Below are 22618 nucleotides of genomic sequence, written 5' to 3' on the forward strand. Positions count from 1 at the left end.
TATTATTATTATTATTATTATTATTATTATTATTATTATTATAACCCTATTACTATTATTACTATTGTTATTATTGTTATCGGAATAATTATCAGTCTTTATTTGCGGATGAATAGTCATACTCTTATTTCGTTAACAGGTCTAGACCGAGCAAATAGACTGCTGGAATTGAAAAAAAGAAAGAAAGAAAGAAATGAACCCCAGACTACTAGTAATACACAAAGCATTGCACAGAAAAGGAACCACGCTAGTTATTTGGTAACTTGGGAAATTGCGAAGAGTTGTAAGGCATTTCAGGAAGGGGAATTTCTAAAAACCTGTATGATTAAAATTGCTCAAATTTTGTGTCCACATGAGGTTCCTAATTTTGAAAATTTACATCTTTCTCGTCAAACTATCGCCACAAAAATTGAATTCCTTTCTAATGATGTCACGTGACAGATGGACATAAAACTCAGTAGTTTTGTTAATTTTTCTCTTGCAATTGACGAGAGTACTGACATCACAGGTACGGCACAATTGGCCATTTTTATTCGTGGCGTTGACGAAGAGTTAAATGTTGAGGAATATCTTCTAGACCTAGTTCCCATACAAGACAATGCTACTGGTGAAGAGATTTTTAATTCTTTCCGAATGAGTGTCGAGAGTCACAATTTAGATTGGTCTAAGCTAGTGGCAGTGGCAACAGACGGAGCGATAGCAATGGTGGGCGAAAAGAAGGGCTTTCTTGGAAGATCGAAAACTTTTCTTGTTGAAAGAAGTATACTGAATAAAGTTCATGCAATTCACAGTATTTTACATCAAGAGGCACTTTGCACCAAGTCAGTGTCGTTGAAATCAGTTCTAGATATTATTGTAAAGATAATAAATAAAATAAAGGGTAGTGCGTTAAAGCTTAGACAGTTCAGAGAACTGCTTAAAAACCTTGGAGAATCCACGGAAGATCTGAAGTATTTCTGCGATGTTAGGTGGCTTAGCAGAGGGTCGATGTTACGACGTTTCTTTGACTTCCGTGAAGTAGTAGCAACATTTATGCGAGAGCAGGTAATTTTAGTAAACTTCCACAATTTATTGTCACTGAATTTTATTATTTGCTGATTCATTTATTTACTTTCTGATAATTGTATAATTGTTTTTAGGGCATGGAAATACAAGAACTAAGCGACGAAACCTGGATTTGTGATTTGGCTTATTTGTGTGACATTTGCGAGCATTTGAACAACTTAAATGTGAGACTTCGAGGTCGCCAGAAAAATGTTGTTGCAATGTACAGCACACTTCAGGCTTTCACAAGAAAGCTGACGCTCTTGATGGAACACTTAAACGAGTCCCAGCTCCAGTATTTTCCATGTTTACAGTCTCTTCCAAATATTGCTTCTCATAAATTACATAATTACATTGAGATGCTGAACATTCTTAAACAAGAATTTTGTGAATACAGATTTCATGATTTAAGAAATTTAGAGCATGACATCTCTGTACGTCGACCCTTTTTCAGCAGATGTATGAATGATGCGGTTAGATCTTCAATTTGAACTCATAGATTTACAGTGTGATGTTGCAATGAAAGCTAGATGTAAGGACTTGACAGATGTTGAACTTTTCAAATCTTTGTCAAAAAATAAGTATCCGAAGCTTCGTTCTTTCGCTTGCTCTGTTGAAGCCATGTTCGCTAGAACTTACGTTTGTGAAAAATTATTTCCAATAATGAAAATAGTGAAAATCAAATGTAGATCACGACTGACAGACAAACACCTTCGTGATCAACTACGTCTGGCAGTAAGTGACATAATTCTTGATTTTGAAACTCTGTCGCAGAGATATTCTGAAGACAGTTAATTTCAGATCGTGATAATGTGGCCTATGTTTTCTTGTACATTTCTCTTTTCGTTGTACGTACGAAACATTGGTGTGTAGCCTTGTACTGTATAAAATTATATTTAAATGCTGGACGTAAGGAAAATGAAAATCCATTACTGAGTCAGACAGTTGCTTCACTTCCCCTTCGGGTGTCCGCCTCCCTCCAGAGGTGCTATGCACGTTGTAAGTTACACAGTGGCTCGGGGCACGAACTCTTCTTCGCCACGGCTGCTCTATAGGCTGTGGTATTATGCGCGATGTGTGGATATACGTCTCGTCCATCTATGCAATCGGTCGGGACTTACAGCGATATTTCCTTATTTTTCGCAGATACGCAATTCTCAGTGCCCGAATTCGATTCTGCTCAATTAAAAATTGTCTCTTATTGCTTGTTTTTTTTTTTCCTCCCACGTAAATCCCAGTTTCTTGAAAACTTTTCGTAGCGTAAATACTCTGCCATCGAAATTGATAGACGTTTTCACTTTCATAAGTATTTTCTTCAGAGTCGGTTTCTATTTTTCTGTTTTATAAAAGTCATTAACATTTCGACGAATAACATCTTCATTGAACCTGTCCATCGACGATTTTCTTCTTCTGCTTTAATGCGACCAGCGGAACGTAATGACACTTCAATTGCTTCCGCTACCCGTTCTTGCACAGAGCGTAATTTAATGGGAGTTCCACGTTCCGCTTCTTTCTTCATTAATTCGTACATATTCGCAATTACTTCACGCGTTTGACTATGTAACACTTTTTTGTTTAATTTACTTGTCAATGGACTCATTTCACTACAGGTTGATGTTTTCCGCACTGCCAGTACAACCCTCTCGAGAGGAAAGCGACTACCATCTGCACGGTATCAGCGACTGCATCAAACTGGCCTATGAACCCCCTGGTTACGTTCCGCAACCTCATAAACCAGCGGTGATCAAAGCGGGTGTAATCACAGACATTCAAACGGGTACGAGGAGTTTCCTGTACATTGCTGTGTGTTTCATTCACGTACTGAAGGCAAGCATTGGCGGTATCATGTCGCTCTACAAACTCTATCTCTACAAGCAGTAAAAGGTGGTTTCATAAAGAATCAGAAGGAGAACTTTTCTGTTGTTCTGACGGACAAAATGTAATATGTTTACTTTGCTCAACGGTTCAATTAGGAGTATATAGAAACATTAATTGCCATGCTGAATAATTTATTATTATTAATTATTATGATTATGATGATGATGATTATTATTATTATTATTATTATTATTATTATTATTATTATTACTGACCACTAAGTATGTGTTTCTATAAATTCGTCTGTACGTGCATGAATATTCATATTTTTAGATCTTCTCCCTAGAAGGATAAAATTATTAGGTGTTCTCTCAATTTTAATCTTCTTAATCTTTAGATGAGAGTAACTGTTTATTAGTTATTCATTTAATAATAATATTGTAGAAAAACTGATTCAATATTATGCGCCAACGAACTGTTAAACGCCAGGAATTGACATGTCTTAAATCATAGCCAGGAAGATAAAGATGACATAAATAAATGTAAGGAAGTCAGCTACAGTATCTATTGGGGTTTGAAATATCTCGTGCTCTAAAGCCTTTTAATAGAACATAATTTCTTTGTACTATCTTAGTGTTATTTCTTTAAATGTCATTCCATTACTTTCACAGGACGAAATTGTTGTATTGAAATCATACGCTGTATTCTAAAGATTGACTGTGCATTGAAAATCGCCTTCAGATTCACTAAACAACCTAAACACCATCGAATAATCTGTATTAAATGATATTGGACACAGTATTCAATCTTATTCCCCTTCTTGATTTACCGCGTAACTATTTATCACCCACATTTATACCACATCCTGGCTCAGAATTGGGTATCTCTATTTATTTCACTAGTGTCTATCGCTCTATAAATCCTAAACCTCTCTTTAAATACTGTTCTTGGTGTAACGTGTTTAAATAAACACATTTGCGAACGTGACGTTTTGTGATGCTTTGCTTTTCATTGTAATGCGAACAAGCCACATGCTGAAGGGAATGTAAAAGGCGAGTGCCCGGAGCTGTATACTACTGTGGTCTCTTTTTGTTCGTAGCGTTTACACGAGCTTTAAATAAGAGTGCAGTGTCATCTCTCTTAACATCATGCAGCATTCGTGTTCCGAACTACCAACACGTTTTGATACTATAGCGCACTGTAGAAAGTTGGGTAACTTTTCTTTGTTTCCAGTAAACAGTTCACTGACCAGAAGGGTTCACCCACAAACTTTCCATGTACACGTCTTGCAAATTTGAATGCATTTAATTATTATTAAGTATTTTCACTTTCTTATTGTTATTGTGATAATCCAAACTGTACATTTCGATGTTTTCAGGGAAATACGAGTCCGTACACTTCATGTTCTCATTAAACCAAGGAGGGAATGGTAAACTCTAACGCTACGTACAGTCTTAGAAAAAAGTTTTGTCGCACAGATACTTTAAGTCCCAGGAAAAGGCAGTGCGCATGATCAGAAAACGAGCCACCTGGTTCACAAGAGAACTATAGTCCCGACGCTGTTATTTCCGGCGTGACTCCGCCTCTTTGCTTACGTCTTAGCAAGTGAAGGCTCTATAAAGTCTAGGTAGGTAGTATCGTTCGTCATTTTTGTTCTTACGTTGCAGAGCTATCATACGAGGAATCTATTTGCCACACCGTTAAACATTATCATGTCGTAGCTCCTATGTTAATAAATCAAACGCAGTGTAATTCAGCAAATAATTGAGCTGCAAATAACGTCTTCATGTGCTTTCTGCGAACGCCAACGAAAGAGATGAAATGGCGCGCGATTATATTATGTATTTATCGAGCCTTAAGGAATGAATCAGCGAATCACAAGACGCACACGTTTAAATGTACCCGACCAGCAACGCGATTGGCTGCCGGAAATTAGAGCGACGGGACTACTAGTTTTATTTCGTTGTATATGTGATCATGCACACTGCCTCCTTTCTGGGCGTTATAAAGTATCTATGCGACAAACCTTTTTTCTAAGACTGTACATTTGACGACCCTCTTATGCTGATCTCAGCTAAAGGCTGGTTCACAATAAAACGGGGACGAAAACGGCAACGAGAACGAGAACGGAAATATCTTTAAAATAAATGTATTTATATGTGAGTATTCACAATTAATTATTGTGAATGCTCAAATTTAAATACCTTTATTTTAATTTATTTCCGTTTTCGTTATCGTTATCGTTTCCGTTCCCGGTTTATTGTGAATCAGCCTTAAGCGTATTCCCTGTGAACACCAGCTGACTGCACTAAGATTCGCTGAGTATCCAGGTTCCGAGCAGGCAACCCCATTCGTATTTAGACAAGCATTTCCGTGCGTCGCGTTCGGGGAATGCTATGGAATTATAAGGGAAAGAAAATAGTGAGGAATGACGTTGATTCGTGATGTGGGCAAACAGGAGAACCCCGAGAAAAATCCAAACTGCGACTTTGTCTGCGACATGTGATATCATGGATTTTTCAATAAAAGAACTCAGGCCTGATAAGGATTTCAATCCAGACTCCGTGTATTACAGGCCGAAACCTGGTTGGCAAGTTGGTATAGCGCTAGCCTTCTATGCCCAAGGTTGCGGGTTCGATCCCGGACCAGGTCGATGGCATTTAAGTGTGCTTAAATGCGACAGGCTCATGTCAGTAGATTTACTGGCATGTAAAAGAACTCCTGCGGGACAAAATTCCGGCACATCCGGCGACGCTGATATAACCTCTGCAGTTGCGAGCGTCGTTAAATAAAACATAACATAACATACAGGCCTAAAGTCTAGATCACTTAGCCACAGCGGAGATGTAAACACAATAACCTGCATTTTTTTTTTAGAAAATATGACAAAATGGCTACAAGAGTAATTTAAGAAAATATTACATTTTTACTACGTCATACTACTTTCGACCAATAAAACGGTACGAAAAGACGTCTTTCAACCGATCATGGCTGCTTATCGCACAATTTTATTGCTTCCCTAACATTTGTTTAATTTTATCGCTTCCCTTGCATTTGTTTGTTTCTATCACTACCCTAGCATTTGTTTCTTTGTTTGCCAACATTTAAAACTGCAAATTCTTTACGGTACTATAAAACATGCTTTGCGATCGTCATTTGTTTACAGCAGACATTAACTGAAAATGGCGGCTCCGTTCAAACATTTTGGTGAAGCTAATATTAGTGAAATAGAATTTCTGTAAGTCAGCCTTATTGTATTAGAGTAGCCTATTTTATTTCTTCTAAGCTTATATACTTTCTTCTAATCGTCTAATAGTCAATTAAATCTCACTCGAATTTTGATTTTCTCTAGATAAATCAAAACCTCTAGTGATATTACTGTTGATAAAGCATGTTGATATAGTTATACATAAGGAAACTTGCCCCAAGTGTGTTCTATCACCACAAATCTCACAAGGTCTACCGGAGATAAAATCCTTGTCCCATTGGTTTTATGAAGGCTTCAGTTGACAGAGCTACAGCTTTAACTTTTATCACGCATTTTTATATTCTGCAATATACTTTTCTCCATCAAATACCACAACTAACTTTTACAAACATCCAGTTGCAATGATTCCCAGTCATTCTTCCTAATCCATTTTCCTAATAATGACACTTTTTCCTAATAACCATTTTTTCCGATCCACCTTTCCTAAGCGCTTTTTCCTAAACTATTATTCCTAATGGTCATATTTCCTAATTGTTTTTCCTACTGTATTTAAGTATTGCAACAGGGTACAGTTGTTATTATTTATTGCTGTTTATGAAACTGTGGTAACAGAATTCATTCTGGCGTAATTGAGTAACAGAATTCAGTTTGGTAGTACACAATTTAAATACTGGAGTAACAAATCATTTTGGTAGTACAATTTACAACGGACAAACAATGTCAGTGAAGGGTGGCACAATCACTTTAGACTGGTCGTTGGAAAACACCATCCTGATTTGTATTCAGCGTTGAATTAATTTAAAAAAGAGCAATTACATACAGAAAGTATTTGATCGAAATTAAGTTTGGGAAGAAGTGTAAAGGCAGCACCAAAAATAAATGGATTGCAAATCAGAGAAGAATTAGAAATATTGTCATCGATTACGACAGTTATAAAAATGAAAATCGTGCTCTGCCATACTTACGAACCTTAGCACATACTGTAAATAAAATTGAACCTTAGCACAAACTATTTGACTGTAAACAAGATTTGTTTTTTACATTATATGCAATTTCCTTAATTCAATATCTTATCTGTATCTGTTATCACATTATGTTCAATTTGCTTAATGCAGTATTAAAGAAATGTTTCTAGGAAAAAATAGGAAATTTGATTTAAGAATTTTTATTTTAGGAAAATTGGTTTTAGGAAGATTTAACTTTGGGAAGAATGGATTAGGAAAAACGACCGGAAGCGAGTTGCAATAGGATGAAGATGAATTTCCACTTCTCATTAAGGAATTGAATTTGTGCCATTTTTATATATTTTCATAAATAATACTTTATGAACCACAATGAAGGACGATAAATTACGAAATATCATTCAATAATCTTCCTCATTTTTCATTACCTGTCACTCTCATACCCAACCGTTATCGCAATTTTCAATAGAACTTTATTTATATTTTGAGTGGCCAGAAAATAATGTCGAAATGTAACCCCTGCCGAAGATGGCTTAAAAAAAGAATTATCTATACCCGTTTTAGAACAAGATATGATACTATCGTATCATTCCTTTCGTTGTGGGTAAAATAACTTGATTTTATCATCTATTTAAATTACTTGACAAGTCTGCGTGAAACATATCTGCACGAGGAAAACATATTTCATGAAGGCTGAAAAATATAATTATTCTTCCCATAACACTCACGAGAACAGGGTATGTGGTGGAGGAACTAAATTCACTTGGTCGTCTTTTATTTTAATCTTCCAAGGAGTTTCGTTCGTGAATATAAAGACGTACTGCAATTATTTTGTGTAATTTATTCCGTGCATGATTTTAAAATAAGGAAAAGTGTACAGTGTTGACGCCATTCTTTTCAAGGCATGTTTCGCCGAATGTTCTTGCACATAAAGTATTCTTTGAATAGCATACCTATATGTCTTATCATAATTTCAATAAAACTGAATGTATGTTGATATACATTTAATTTCCTGCGTAATTATCACATAATTTTAGAGTGATTTTAGATAATTGTGTAATAATAATTAATATGAACACCCATACTCAAGAAAGCTTAATGGTAGGGTACGTAATGGTAGCAGTAGATCTAGCGGTGGTAGTGGTAGTGGACATATCTACTAGTGGTAGTACTAAGTCTATTAGCGATAGTAGTGGTAATAGTAGTAAGTCTAGCAGTGGTAGTAGTAGTAGTAGTAGTAGTAGTAGTAGTAAGCGTAGTGGCCTAGAAGTAGTAAGTCTAATAGTGGTTGTGGTAGTGGTAGTAAGTCTAGTAGTAGTGATGGTACGTCGTAGGTAGTAGTTAATTTGCTAGTGGTTAGTGTTAGTAGTTGCGATATTTGGTTGTAAGTTAGTAGTTGTTTGTAGTACATAGTTGTATTTGGTGGTGTAGCTGTGGCAGCTTATTATAGCTCTGGTAGATAGTGGTTGTAGCTGTGACAATTGATAGTTGGTGGTAGTAGGTAGTTGGTAGTAGTGGTGGCAGTTGGTAGCTGGTGGTAGTAATGATGGCAGTTGGTAGTTGGTAATTTGTGATAGTTGGTGATAATAGTTGTGGTAGTTCCGGTTATTGATAATAGTTGTGTTAGTTATTGGTAGTATGTAGGTAATTTGTTGTAGTAGTTGTGGTTGTTGGTATTTGATGGTAGTAGTGATAGTTGATAGAAGTAGCAATATATACGGGTGTTAAAAAGTATCCAATATTTTGGGGGGTGATAGTATGCATTAAAAAAAGAAAATGTTTAATAAACATGGATCCTACAACACATACTTTCTGAGATCTGAACACTTGTTCATAGGAGGTGCTCAATGTGACGTCCATTCATGGCAATGCATTTCTCTGCCCTACAATACAGCAGACTACCAGATAATCATACCGTAGTTGACACCTCTGGCATGGAATAATGATACGCCGCAAGGAATACTGAAAACAAAAGTTTGGTTGCGAATATGAGCGAGGTTCAGCAGAGATGGTGTTGTGAATCTTCGTAATTAGCATGTGTAGGTTGATGAAAAATCCCCATGCAGTTGAAGAAACAAGGCATCAGCACCGATTCTCAATCAACGTATGGGGAGGCGTTCTTTGTGATAGATTAATAGGGCCATATGTACTACCACAGAGATTAACTGGGGATAGTTATCAGGACTTTCTTATTAACGTATTAAAACAAATTTCAAAGAGTGCGTGATTCCTTACGTCGAGGGGCAGAGGAATGCATTGCCATGAATGGACGTCAGATTGAGCAACTCCTATGAACAACTGTTCAGATCTCAGAAAGTATGTGTTGTAGGACCCATGTTTATTAGACATTAGACATTTCTTGTTTTGATGAATACTAGCACCTCCTAGAATATTGAATACTTTTTTTAACACCTTGTATAATCATACATGCTCTAAAGGAGAACGATGTGAGAGGTCTTCTGAGGGCCTGGAGGTTTACGTTTGCCATGACAGACCGAACTCCTTATTGGGAAACCAAGACCTAACATTATTTAACAACTCCTAGCTCTGACCGGATACTGCCATCTGAATAAACATCCACATATATTCCACCTCATAGACAACCCAGTTTGTAGGAAATATGGAATGGCTATTGAGTCATCACCTCACATTTTGCTGTACTGCCCAGGTTATCTATATCAGGCATCGATACTCGGGAAACATATGTTGCCTCCCGAGGAAATTCAGAAAATGAAACTCAGCAGCATCGTGAAGCTGATCACCCACTGCGGGCTCATGGGTTGATTTCTAGTTTATGGGGTACACAATGGAATATTCGTGCCTAAATGCTTTATTTGATGTCTAAGCTCTTACCGATGAGAAGAAGCCTGGTAATAGTAGTAACAGTAGTAATAGTAGTATTAAATAGTCAGATGTAATAATACAATAATGACTTGTGTGACACTTATACTTGATTGTTTCTTAGTTATATAAAAAATTTAGTACATAATCGTGCAGGAAAGGATGAAATAAATACCTCTCTATGTTCATCAGCAAGGTCAACCTTGTTGCCTACTACGACGATGGGCACAGCTGTGCCACCTTTGGTCTCATGAATCTGGTCTCGAAGGGCTCTGACTTCCTCAAAAGTGGAGGCGTCGTTAACATCATACACCAGGATAAAAGCATCAGCAGAAGACATGGACAGCGCCCTCATGGCCGGAAACTCGTATGCTCCTGAAGTATCCAAGATGTCCAGCGTGAGACTGACGCCTGCCACGCTGAAGTCCCCGTGATGCATTTCTTCAATGGTGCGCTTGTACTTGGGCGAGAACGTGTTGTACAGGAACTGGGTTATAAGAGAAGATTTTCCGACTTTGGCCGCACCCATCACAACGATCTTGTGGCGTGCGTGGCCTGGGGCTCCGGACGCCAGTACGCCGGCAGAAGAATCTGTGTCCACATGGCGCTCCGATCTTGAAGGGGAAACACTGTGGAGAGAAAGAAAAGTGTTAATCGTTGATGAAAGATTTTGTAACGGACGCTACAAATCAAGGGCGAATATTGGATCGTAACACACTATGTCCAGATGAAGCTCTGGTATTGAAAATGCTCATTCAGAAGAGATGCAAAACTGTTAATATTTTAGCAATATGGCGGAAGATATTAAACAAAAAGTGTTGTGTCCATAAATTACTCTGATTTAAGGTAGGAAAACTGCAAGAACAAGAAAACTGTTAATTTTGCTGTCACGATCATTATCCTCAACTAGATTGCGATATTTCGAGAGGGAATTCTGTGTTTACATGTTGTTCTAATCTCGTACAAGACAGACTGCAAGGAGAAACGAAATTGCTAGTTAGTGAAGTTTGTGTCATCGCCCAAAGATCAGTATCTGTGCAGAAGAGCTGTTATTGTTTTTTACATTAGATCAATCTTACAGCTTTTTGACGATTTTCAATGAGTGAACCAAAAGTTTCCTTAATTAAGATTTAGACTCTAGGAAATTCTCTCAAATTCCTGCATATGGAGAATGTTATCCTTTCATTCATCATTAACATATATTTATGTGGCCCGTTTTCTATCTGTTTGGTGCAGTTTGAGATTTTCTTTTAGTGGCAATAATGTGGCCTCTCCAGGTTGACGACTAACACACTTATATCGTTCATGTTTCGGCTAAGTTTTGAATATCTCTTAATAGTGTGATTTGTTAGTGCTCAAGCCCGAATGGGAAGGGAGGAGGGGAGAAGTAACACCTTATTTTAAAAACTCAGGGATCAGCTGGCCTGTTTGATAGCTCCATGTGTGTAGAGAAACAGCATCTGTCCTACATGTTAGGAGCGGCAGTAATGATGTTGATGATGATAATAATAATAATAATAATAATAATAATAATAATAACAATAATAATGATAATAATAATAATGATAATAATAATAATAATAATAATATAATAATAAAATCCGTGGCGCGAAAACCCATGGAAGAACAACATCGACCAACCGAATGCTGATATGAAGTCCAGTGCCTAAGTACAGATAATGACCATTCATTCAGTAAGGGTTTAAAGTGTGCTCAGCATTGTGCTCTCCTCATCCATTATAGCTGACTTACGAAACCGGATTACACTACTAACTGTAGCCCCCCAAATTTCTCAAAATTTTCAGTGGGCACCATCCCCATACACTGGCCGAATTTTCACGCGAAAATTTCTTCGTTCAGGAGGATTCGAACTAGCACGCATTCCATAACGCAAGTGAAAGTGTTCTAGACTGGAAATTATGTTCTTAAGTCAATAATGAATGCCAATAAAAGTAAAAAATCGAGGTGTGGAATGAGGGGAAATACGGCCCAGTGTTTTACGTGAATACCTCTGGCTTGCATCCACAGATTTGGGTAAGATCTTTCATTTGGCACCAAAATAAACGCGCTAACACATCGAAGTCGCAAGATATATTGCCCGTAAATTTTCAGCCACGCCCAAAATAGCCGCCAGTCGCCCCAGGCTCGCGGCGCCAACACAAGATCATGCTCGCATCGTAGTCGTATACACGATCAAACGAGATCACATTTATTTCAATGGTGTTATTCGTCACGAAGTAATAGTGTTGGAATGGATCACCCTACAGATGTTATATCGCCGCTTTCATCCTGGTACACCACTGTGTCGGTCTGATTTTGGAAATGTATTCACGTCAAATGAAAAGAGAATACTATTTTACCCTGGAGAAAAGAGTTCACGTACTGTAAAACAGGTTTTTTTTATTATCGAACGGCCGGGCGAATGTCCTTCGACCCTGCCCCCTACGGGATGAAGAGGGTGAGATAACGTAACTTAAAAGGCTAAATCCGCAACATTGCAGATAACACTCATATGACTCATAATGATTAGATTTACACTAATCCAGAAGCGATATAATATCAGTCTCTATCTAAACGTTCCAGACGTTCTAAATATGGCCATACGATGAGAGGAAGGAAACAATTTAAAACTAGTTCTAAAATATTGTTTTTAGAAAGTCTGGATTGTAATTATGAATCCAATACTGCCGTCTCTATTTCGTTTATAGATTATCCAATAAGTGATTTATATGTGTAGTTCGCACCACACTCTTAAATTTAGCGACTACAGGTGGAAATAACTAACATTTTTGGTCTTCTTTCCAAGTGTCGTAAGATACTTTTTCACAATGCAATTTAAATTGCTTGCAATGTTGAGTTGCTGAAGAAGAGTTGAGCTGGTTAATAGGTTATAAATAACCTTGCAATTTAAGAAAACTGCATATACTACTCGCTTTTTACCCAGTTTTCAAGCTGCAAGCAGTTGAAAATGTGATATCGTATTATACAGTAAAATGAGAGATTTGTGCGGTTTGAAAGTAGTTTAAGAAGTTTAAATAGTCCTAATCTTTGTAGCGCAACTTCAACATCAGACTATTGCGCTTGGATTCCTAGGCATTTGTTTGGTGAGTGGAAGAAATTTGTTGAAGAATATACCGCATACACAGTGTTTCACGAAGATTGTGCAATACTCTAGATTGTGATTTCTGGCATCATTCTGATGAAAAAAGTTCATATAAACATATGTTACATTTTTAAATTTGAGTGAGTTACGTCCTCCTGAATGTTAAACATAAACGTAGATATTATGAAGGTTTAAGCATTTAAATTATTTACAACAATGTTACTGGGTGTATTATAAATTCATTAAAGAACATTCACGTTATTACTCGCCTAAAAAATTTGTATTAAAATCGGTTTTCAAAGACCCCACCTTTTGCAGTAATACACGTAGCCGCCCGAGTGTGAATTGCGCGCGCCGCATTCACTGACCTCCGTTGTTCGGATGCTAGGTAGATACGTTGTAGCCGTGTTGAGTTATCTCTAATCGTGACCCTGATGTCACGAGATTTTGTGTCGCTGCTATCAGGTGTTCTGTAACACATACAGCTCCAGACGTCCAAAGAGAGAGAGCGAGATCACAAGAATGCGTGTTACGGAAGAAAGAAACGTGATTTTATTCGAAACTATTCAAAATCGAACACATGTACAGTATATGTGAACTTTTTTCATCAGAATGATGTCATAAATCACATTCTAGAGTATTGCACAGTCTTCGTGAAACACCCTCCATTTTAATTGGTTATTTTACGACTCTTTTTTTTTAACTTACGTAATCATCTAACGTCGGAGTAAGAGAAATTGATAATGCAGGGAAATGAGTCCAGCGTCCAGCGCCGAAAGTTACGCAGCATTTGTTCTTAATGGGTTGAAAGAAAACCCCGGGGAAAACCTCAACCAGGTAACTTGTCCCAACCAGGATTTGAACTCGGGCCCGCTCGTTTCACGGTCATCGTTACTCCACAGCGGTGAATTGTTAAAGAATATTGTATGTAACATATACGTTCCATGTTATTGTTTTATTTTCAATAATATGTAGTGGATTTAGTATGACGTTTTGAGTGTTTTCAAATAATGTAATATGCCCAAGATTACCTGTGACCAAAACGCACATCGAATCCGAAGAACTTTTTTTTTCAATGAATATTTCTTGTTTATGTGCGAAAGCGCAGATATTTAATTTCTTGTCAAGCATGTTAATCACTGGACCACTGAGCACGGCTAGTTAAAAGTAATTTAAGTGTGTAAATCGCTCTACCTCAACTAAGAACATCATTGAATAAGCATGAAATTCAAATAACATTAAATAAGTTTAAATTAATATCTCAATTTTAAAACGATAAAAATAAAATATTGTAACTTTTATTCTCCTTTAAGCACCACACACCCGTCAACAATGTGACTTTTATTCTTAATAATTCACCTACAACAATGGGTACTCTACTCAACACAGCAACACAATAGTCGTATTGCACTCCACACAGTGACAATGACAATACACGACGTGTATTATTGAGAAGAACAACAATGTACTCCTAATTTCAATTAATGTTCACAATGCACTATGTGCACAGCAAAACTGTTGGTTCTCAGTTCTCAGTTCGCTTGCCTTGGCTAGTTCTTCTAGCTCACTATTCAAGTTCACTGCACGTCGAACCCAAGCCTTCCAGATGCGGTTCCACTGCACGTCGAACCCAAGTCTTCCAGATGCGGTTCCAATGCACATCGAACTCCGGTCTTCCAGGTGCTCTCGAAGGCTGGCTTCCTTGGTCGCTCGAAGACTCACTTGTAGACTTGAAGACTCACTGACTGATTGTTCTGAAGACTCATGGTGTTATTTATTATACCAAATGTTCTGGAATCTTCGATTCGCGTGGCTTTCAGAATCTTCGAGAGAGAGAGAGAGATCCGCTTCTCGATGCTTCCTTACTTCCGCCCAATCATAGTAGGTTTTTTCCCCTCCCTCGCTCCGTATCACGGCTAGCGCCAGGGTTCGTATTTCCCCGCACCTTCTTCTTGCTAAATGCGCGCGGAACTCCCTGACACAACGAGAACATTCCAAATGGCGCCACAATATGATACTAGAAATTACAAAATAAAAAAGTGTAGTAATAAGTAGGACTAAGAATTGTATGTCGTTACATTGCGCTTCATGCGCCTCTGACTTTAGGTACCAGTACGTAATTGCGTTGGGGTGGAGGATATCAGTGTGTGTTTCGTTCAACAGTGAACTTAAGTTGATCGATTACATTACGACCGAATACTGCTATTCGTCACAGGCAACATTCAATGTCCTGTAAAGAAGAATAATAGCAAGATGCCGAGGACGAAATTTGTGACTTAATTTCAAATGAGGAAATTTGTAACAATGATACAGATTTTGAGATAGATAATGCTGTGTAAAATATTTCAATATTTCCCCCATTGTTTCTGCAGAAGTAGAACGAAGTTTTTTTCTGGATATAAGACTACGTTTTCTAGCAACAGGCAATTATTCTACTTTGAAAATTTGAAAATGTGGTTTGTTATTCACTGTAACAATATATGAAATAAAAAGTTATGTAATACAAAAACATAATATACCATCATATTAACATAGTGAAATAATAAGGCTGATATTTGTCAATGTTATATTAGGTGTATTTTCTAGGGACAGAAAATAAAATGTCTTTAAAATAGTGCAATTTTTCTTTAACGAAAAAAAAAAAATTGTTGTCTAAATTTTTCTTTAGCAGATAGTTGTGTTTCAAAGTCAATGGAGTGGCTTTCAACCACCCAAATGCTGAGGACTAACTTACCGTGATGATAAGCATGAGTTCAAATGAACGAAAGACACTGCGTTGACTCACCCCAACTCTGAGACGTACTCAAAGTTAGAGACGCACGAAGAGCACTGGTAGTATAACGGTATATTTCTCAGGCCTAGTGATAAGCTTCGAGAATGGGATAGAGAGAATAGACAAAGAAGTATCTTAATGCAGACTTAAGAGATGTAAAGTAATATTTAGTGTCTTGAAATTATTCAGTTGATTTAGGAAGGTGTGCTGTACTATACGTATAATTAATTAAGGATAACTTTTCGTCTCTCATGAAATGAAAGAGATACGCCAGACGTAATTGACATGTACAATTGTGTTATTGAAGATTCTGTTCGCCTCCTTTATCCAAACGTATATAGATATCGGAACTTTGTATTCAAAGAATTATTGAGCAACATACAATTATGTGGCCCACGCAATATCTTTCTACAGGCTGCGCTTCCGAGTAACATGAAAATTAATTTAATTGAGGAAAATGCAGAAGTTCGTCTCAATTTCGAAGTAATACAACAGAAGGCGAGTTCATGTAACTTCATGTCAAAGAAAACTGAATAAAACAGGCGGAATTAATTCAGTCTCATTTTTCATAAATAAATAACCTAAAAACAATGTTATTAACTCCTACTTTTGGTTTAAGCCGTGTTGATGGACGCGAGTTTGAATGCAGTGCACGTTGTGTTACCGGTGTAGATAATACAGGATGAACCGTAAGTAACTGTTAGCGCGTCTAGCCGCGAAACTAGGTGGCCCGGGTTCGATTCCCTGTCGGGGCAAGTTACCTGGTTGAGGTTTTTTCTGGGTTTTCCCTCAACCCAATATGAGCAAATGCTGGTAACTTTTGGTGTTGGACCTCGGACTCATTTCACCGGCATTATCACCTTCATCTCAATCAGACGCTAAATAACCTGAGCTGTTGATAAAGCGTCGTAAAATAACCTACTAAAAAACCGTAAGTAATGGCATTAATTTCAATGTGTTACTCTTTGAGATATTTCAAACAAAAAAGTTTAATACAATTTTGCTCGTTTTTGCTGCCTTTTCGAGAAAAAGAAATTGTTTTATATAAAGTATTTCATAGCTTTTTTGCGGGAGAGGAAGCCATTGATTTATTTTTCGCAATATGCGCAGTCAATTTAGGAGAGCAGTGTAGCCTATTATGATAATAGATTATTGAAAGAATTTCAGTTTTATTCATTAAATGTCCAGAAATTTGATTGGAACAAATGTAACGTTTTGACATGCCTTTGCAGAACGAAAAATTACATTATGCACATCTGGCTTTCAGATAGAAGCTCCCTGTGAAGCAGGCTTGAATAAATTCCAGAGGTAAAATTTTTCATGGACCGGGTATCGATCCCGGGACCTTCGCTTAGCGCACGAATGTTCTACAGACTGAGCTACCCGATGAACCATACACGACACCGTCACATCGTCAATTTAAGTCACACGGAATTGTGTGCACTCAAAGTTGGATTTCTGGCGTCTTGTCACCCCATTTGAGTTGCGTGGATATAAAGGGAAAAATTACATTTGTTCGGATCAAATTTCTGCGCTTATGAAGGACAAAACTAAAATTCTTTCCATTATTTATTATCATAATACGCAGCTCTCTTAAATTGACTGAGCAAATTGGGAATTAAATGCATGGCTTCCCCAAAACACGCAATGAAATGATTCATATAAAACAATTTTCATCTCGAAAAGGAAACAAAAGCGAGGAAAATTGTATTAAACGTTTTTGATTGAAATATCTCAAAGAATAAACCCCGAAATTTACGACATTACTTACGGTTCACTCTGTATATCGTCACTAGGAAGCCATGGGATGTCCCCGCATGTCCGGAAAGTTTTTGTGTACAAATTAAGTATCATATTTTGATATCAAAAGATTAAATGGAATATACAACGAAGGAATGACAGTTAACAGGAAAAGGAACAGGAAACAAAGAAATAATGAAAGAAACGACTGAAAAACCGAGGTAAAAGTGAAAGGAAGAATAATTGACTTAATGGTTGATGGAGGCTAAATAAAGGGAAAGAATTAAGTAAATACCGAAAGAAAAATGGAAGAAAAGAAAGAATAAATAGAAAGGGATATAAAGAAGTAAACGACCTAAGAAATTACAGGCGACGGAAAGGTAGAAAGGTCAAAGAAGGAAAGAAATGAGGAAAGATAAGAAAACAGTGAAAGAATGAAATATAGAGCAAAGAAATAATGCAAGAAGGAAAAGTAACAAGGGAGTTTTAAAGCCTACTGATTGCATGGTTGTCTTATTTATTTTTACTTTTTTGTTTATTATGTTATTAATTTTATATTATACTCAATTTAACGAGAGGCTTGGGAGGATTAAATGGTTATAATATAAAACCCCATTGTAGAATATTTATTAATACTATATTTAGTCATCGGCATAGCTCAGATGGTAGCGCGTTTGCATGCTGAATCGGAGTTTCGCTCGGGCGAGAGTTCGATTTGCACTTGGGATGATTACCTGGTTTGGTTTTTTCTAGGTTTTTTCCTAATCGTAAGACAAATGTCAGGTAATCTATGGCGAATCTCTGGCCTCATGTGGCAAAATACCATCGCTATCAGCAATTCCATCACCGTTATATAACCTAGTGGTTGATATAGTGTCATTAAATAACCAAGTAAAGAAATATTATATTACTATGATAGAGGTAATGAACTGTATTTGTTTTTATTTATACTTCTGTTATTTATTAACGGACTTGAGCCTTTTCCCCTCGTCTGAGATGAACTCGGCATATACTTTGATTTGTTTTTTGACGATGCTCTCCTCGTATGATATGAATTTATCCTATACTTTTGTTTGTTCAGTACCACAGTCTAGTATATACATTCGTGAAGCTCAATACATAGGGAATATGCATCCATAGATAGGCCTAGTTGCTAACCAATAGGATCGCTACTATCGCCTCATCACAGATAATGCGAAATAGTACCAGCACAGTCTGTTGTTCCTAGCACCCTCACAACTCAAGATTCGTGTCTGTATATACTACACTGTGACGTTTAGAATTAGAATTAGAATTAGGCACGAAATCCCATGAAGGGCAAGAGTCTCCTGACTATGCAGGGTGGCTTATCAAGCAGTTCCCGGTTAGCCACTCCGGGAATGATGGTCACTTTTGTAATGTCATATCTGAAGGGTCCACTGTTCACTAGTCACTGTTTAGGTTGCAAGTCACTTTGTGATTAGTTTCCATTGTTGTCGGTCTTTCGCTGTTCTTGACCATAGATAGCCGAATCTTGCTCTAAGTTCGTCTGCCCACCTTGCCTTCTCTCTTCCAGCGTTGCGTTTGCCAATCCTTGGGTCCCATGTCATAAGGATGTGTGTCCACCGGTTCGCGTTGAGTCGCATCACGTGTCCTGCCCATTTCTTCTTCAGCTTGTCGGCCGTCTCTGCTGCGTCTTTGAGGTGTGTTTGTCGTCTTATGTCTTCGTTACGTAGTCTATGTCTGAGTGTAATGTTCAGCATCTTCCTCTCCATTTTCCGTTGGCACTTTCTCAGCATGTCCCGCTCTCTTTCCGTTAGAGACCATGTCTGTGCTCCGTATAGGAGAACTGGAAGGATGCAGGTGTTCATGACTCCGCTTCTTAATTTTAAATTGTATGTCTTGTCTGTCAGAAGGAAACTGAGGCTCCAAAATCTCTTCCATGCGTTTCCGATTCTTCTTTGAATCTCGTTCTGTCGTCTGTTGTGAAAGGACATTAGTTGGCCGAGGTAGATGTATTCAGTCACGTAGTCCAGTTGTCTGCTTCCTACTGTGATTGGTATTTTGGAGTTGTTAGTCATAACTTTTGTTTTCTGTGGGTTTAGTTGTAGTCCTACTTCCGTTCTGAGGTTCTGTAGCTCCACTATCATTGCTTCCAGTTTTTTTGGCTGACGTGGCTAGGAGTACAATGTCATCTGCAAACCGTATATTGGAGAGTTTCTTCCCGTGAATAGTTATTCCGTCATTGAGCTTTCTCTTTCTGAACACTTCTTCGAGAAGGCTGTTGAACATTTTAGGGGAAATAGGGTCTCCCTGTCTGACTCCTCTTTCAAGTCTGAATTCTGTCCCTTCCTGGTCTAGTATGATTTTTGCTGTGCTGTTGGCGTAAATTTTTGTTAATATCCTTATATATTTCGTTTCCACACCATGTCGTTTCAATGCTGTCGTGATGGGTATATGTTCAACTGAGTCAAATGCCTTTGAGTAGTCAATGAAGGCTAAGTAAAGGCTGAGGTTAAATTCTTCTGCTTTTTCAATCAATTGCGAGAGTGCTTGGAGATGGTCCGTTGTAGAGTAACCAGAACGGAAACCTGCTTGCTCGACTGGTTGGTTTTCTTCCAGAGTTTGGGTTATTCTGCGCAAGAGGATTGTTGAGAAAAGTTTGTAGATTGTGAACATCAAACTAATGGGTCGATAATTGTTCATGTCTCTAGGACCTTTCTTGTGGATCAGAATTATTGTGTTTTTGTTCCATTGTTATGGTATTTCTTCGGTGTTCAGTATTTTGTTGAAGAGGTCCGTTAAGTAGGTTATTAGCTCGTTTGGCCCGAGTTTTAGTTACTATTCGTTGAGAATTCCTTCATCTTCTGGTGATTTTTCGGATTTTAGTCTCTTCACAGCTGTTTCGACTTCGTTTTTTAGTATTGGGGGACTGGGGACTTGTCGTTTTCCAGGGATGAGATAAATGTTGATAGCTTGCAGGCTGCGTTCGAGATCGTGCTGCTATATAATTTGCTGTAAAAGTCAGTCGCGATTTCTGTTATTTTTCTCCTGGTTGTTATGTTCTGTCCTTGATTATTTTTCATTTGTTTGATCCAGAGTTTTCCTTCGCTCAGTTCTTGTTTGATTCTTTTGATAGATTTCCTGTTCCTCAGTTCGTTTTCAATTACTTCTATTTTGTGTTTGCGGATGTCTCTTCTTATTGCTCGCTTGGTGAGTCTGTTTACCATTTCGCAGCTCTCTTGTGTGGCGATATTTTCGTCCCTTAATCTTCTGAGTTGTTCTCTTTTTTCTAAGAGCTGGAGGGCTTCCTGGCCTAACTTGGTGTTCTTTCTACTTGAGGTATCTTTCGAGATCGAGTGTCTGGCTGTGTCTTTTATGGTTTCAACTAGATTGGTATATGTTGTCGGTATGTCATTTGTTGTACTTATTTTGTTGAGATTTTCAGCGAGTAGCCTGTTGTATTCGATTTGGTCCAATGAGTTTGGTTTCGGGGAAAGATGTTGATGCAGTTTTCTCCTTATGAATTTTTTCTTAACGTTGACTGAAGCGCGGACTATTCTGTGGTCGGTATCTATTTTCAAATTATTGACTACGTGTACATCACGAACTAGTTGTATCTTATCACACAAAATGTAGTCGATTTCATTTTTCACAATTCCGCTGGGGCTTCTCCATGTCCATTTGTCTTTCGGGTTCTTTCTAAAAAATGTATTGGCGATTCTTAACCTTTGCCCTTGAGCGAACTCTATTAACTTGTCTCCTCTTTGATTTCTTTCTCCTAGACCGTAGCTACCAACTTGGGATTCAGAGGCGTCTTTTCTTTTTCCAATCTTACTGTTGAAGTCCCCAATTACGAAGTTTATATTCGAGTGTTCGTTTAAGGTGTCGTCGAGCTTTCTGTAGAAGTCCTCAACTTCTTCTTCTGTACTTCTGAGAGTAGACTTGGATAATAGTTATTGATAGTCTTCCATATTTAATTTGGCCAGTGCGATTCTGTCCGAGATACCTATTACTTCTGTGACTTTGTCTTTTATATCTTTGGAGAAGAGGAAGCCTACGCCTCTCTGGCCGTTAGTGCCGCTGGATAGGCTTAATAGTTTCCCGCTGGTGGTTTCTAAAAGGATATTGTCTTCTCTTCTGGTTTCGCATAATCCTAGGACATCGACTTGACGTTACTGCGTCCAATTACATAGTCCGGCAGAAATCCTACTGCAAATGCGCTGTTTTCTATTACTGCATGACGTCACTACTTCCTGTTACACATAAAATGTGTAATTGTTCACGTTTGTACCTCTAGTGAAGTCAACGAAAAAAGGCGAGAGAGTGAGAAAAGACAGAAAAGAGAAAATAAGCAAGAAAATATAAAAATAAAAAAGAAAAAGGAAAAAAAAATAGTAATAGATAATGCATGATGTAAGAAGTTCATAATGTAAAAATAAAAGTATGAAAAGGAGATCCATAATAAAAGAGAAAGAAAATAAAAAATAAAAATTGAAATAAGACGAAGGAACGAAGAAATGAAGAAACAGAAAAGAAAAAATATTACTAGAAAACTGTGGATAAGGAAAAAGAACGTAAGTAGAGAAGTAAAGTGAAACAGAATTGTAGAAAGATTTGAGTAAAAGGGCAAAGAAAATGTAAGAAATTAGGGGAAAAATGAAAAGAGAATGAACAAATGAAAGAATTGTGGCGAACAAGGAGAGAAAGGATAATAAAAAGAAAATTTAAGAAATTAGGGGAAAAATGAAAAGAGAATGAACAAATGAAAGAATTGTGGCGAACAAGGAGAGAAAGGATAATAAAAAAGAAAAGAAGAATGAGTTAAGAATCAAAAAGGATAAAGATGAAAGAAAGGACAAAAGAAGTAAGGAAACGGACAAGAGAGAGATGAAGAAAATATGATATAACAAAGGAAGAAAAGAGAATAGGAAAAAGTGGAGGATAAGAGAGAGATGAAAAGGAGAAAGAATGGAAGTGAAGGAAATAGAAGTCAATGGAGGGAGAATCGGCAGAAAGAGGAGAAAAAATAACAAAAGTTAGAAATAAATAAAAGAGGGTGGATAGAAAGAAATAGCACTAAAATGAAGGGAGAGAAAATGGTGAACAAGTGAGCTGAGAATGATACGGAGAGAATTACATGAGGAAGG

At 37.5% G+C, this 22618-nt stretch overlaps 1 protein-coding gene across 2 annotated transcripts in view; it reads right to left on the minus strand.

Annotated features, from left to right (window-relative positions):
- The window catches only part of LOC138701275 (ras-related protein Rap-1), a 718590-nt gene that overhangs the window by 19341 nt on the left and 676631 nt on the right, over positions 1–22618 (minus strand). For both annotated transcript variants that reach the window (XM_069828000.1, XM_069828008.1), the window contains one exon: positions 10049–10502. In XM_069828000.1, coding sequence (XP_069684101.1) covers positions 10049–10502 — 454 coding nt within the window. The remainder of the gene's footprint in view (positions 1–10048; positions 10503–22618) is intronic.

The sequence above is a fragment of the Periplaneta americana genome, chromosome 1 (genome assembly GCF_040183065.1).
Source record: "Periplaneta americana isolate PAMFEO1 chromosome 1, P.americana_PAMFEO1_priV1, whole genome shotgun sequence".
In the NCBI taxonomy this organism is placed as follows: Eukaryota; Metazoa; Arthropoda; class Insecta; order Blattodea; family Blattidae; genus Periplaneta; species Periplaneta americana.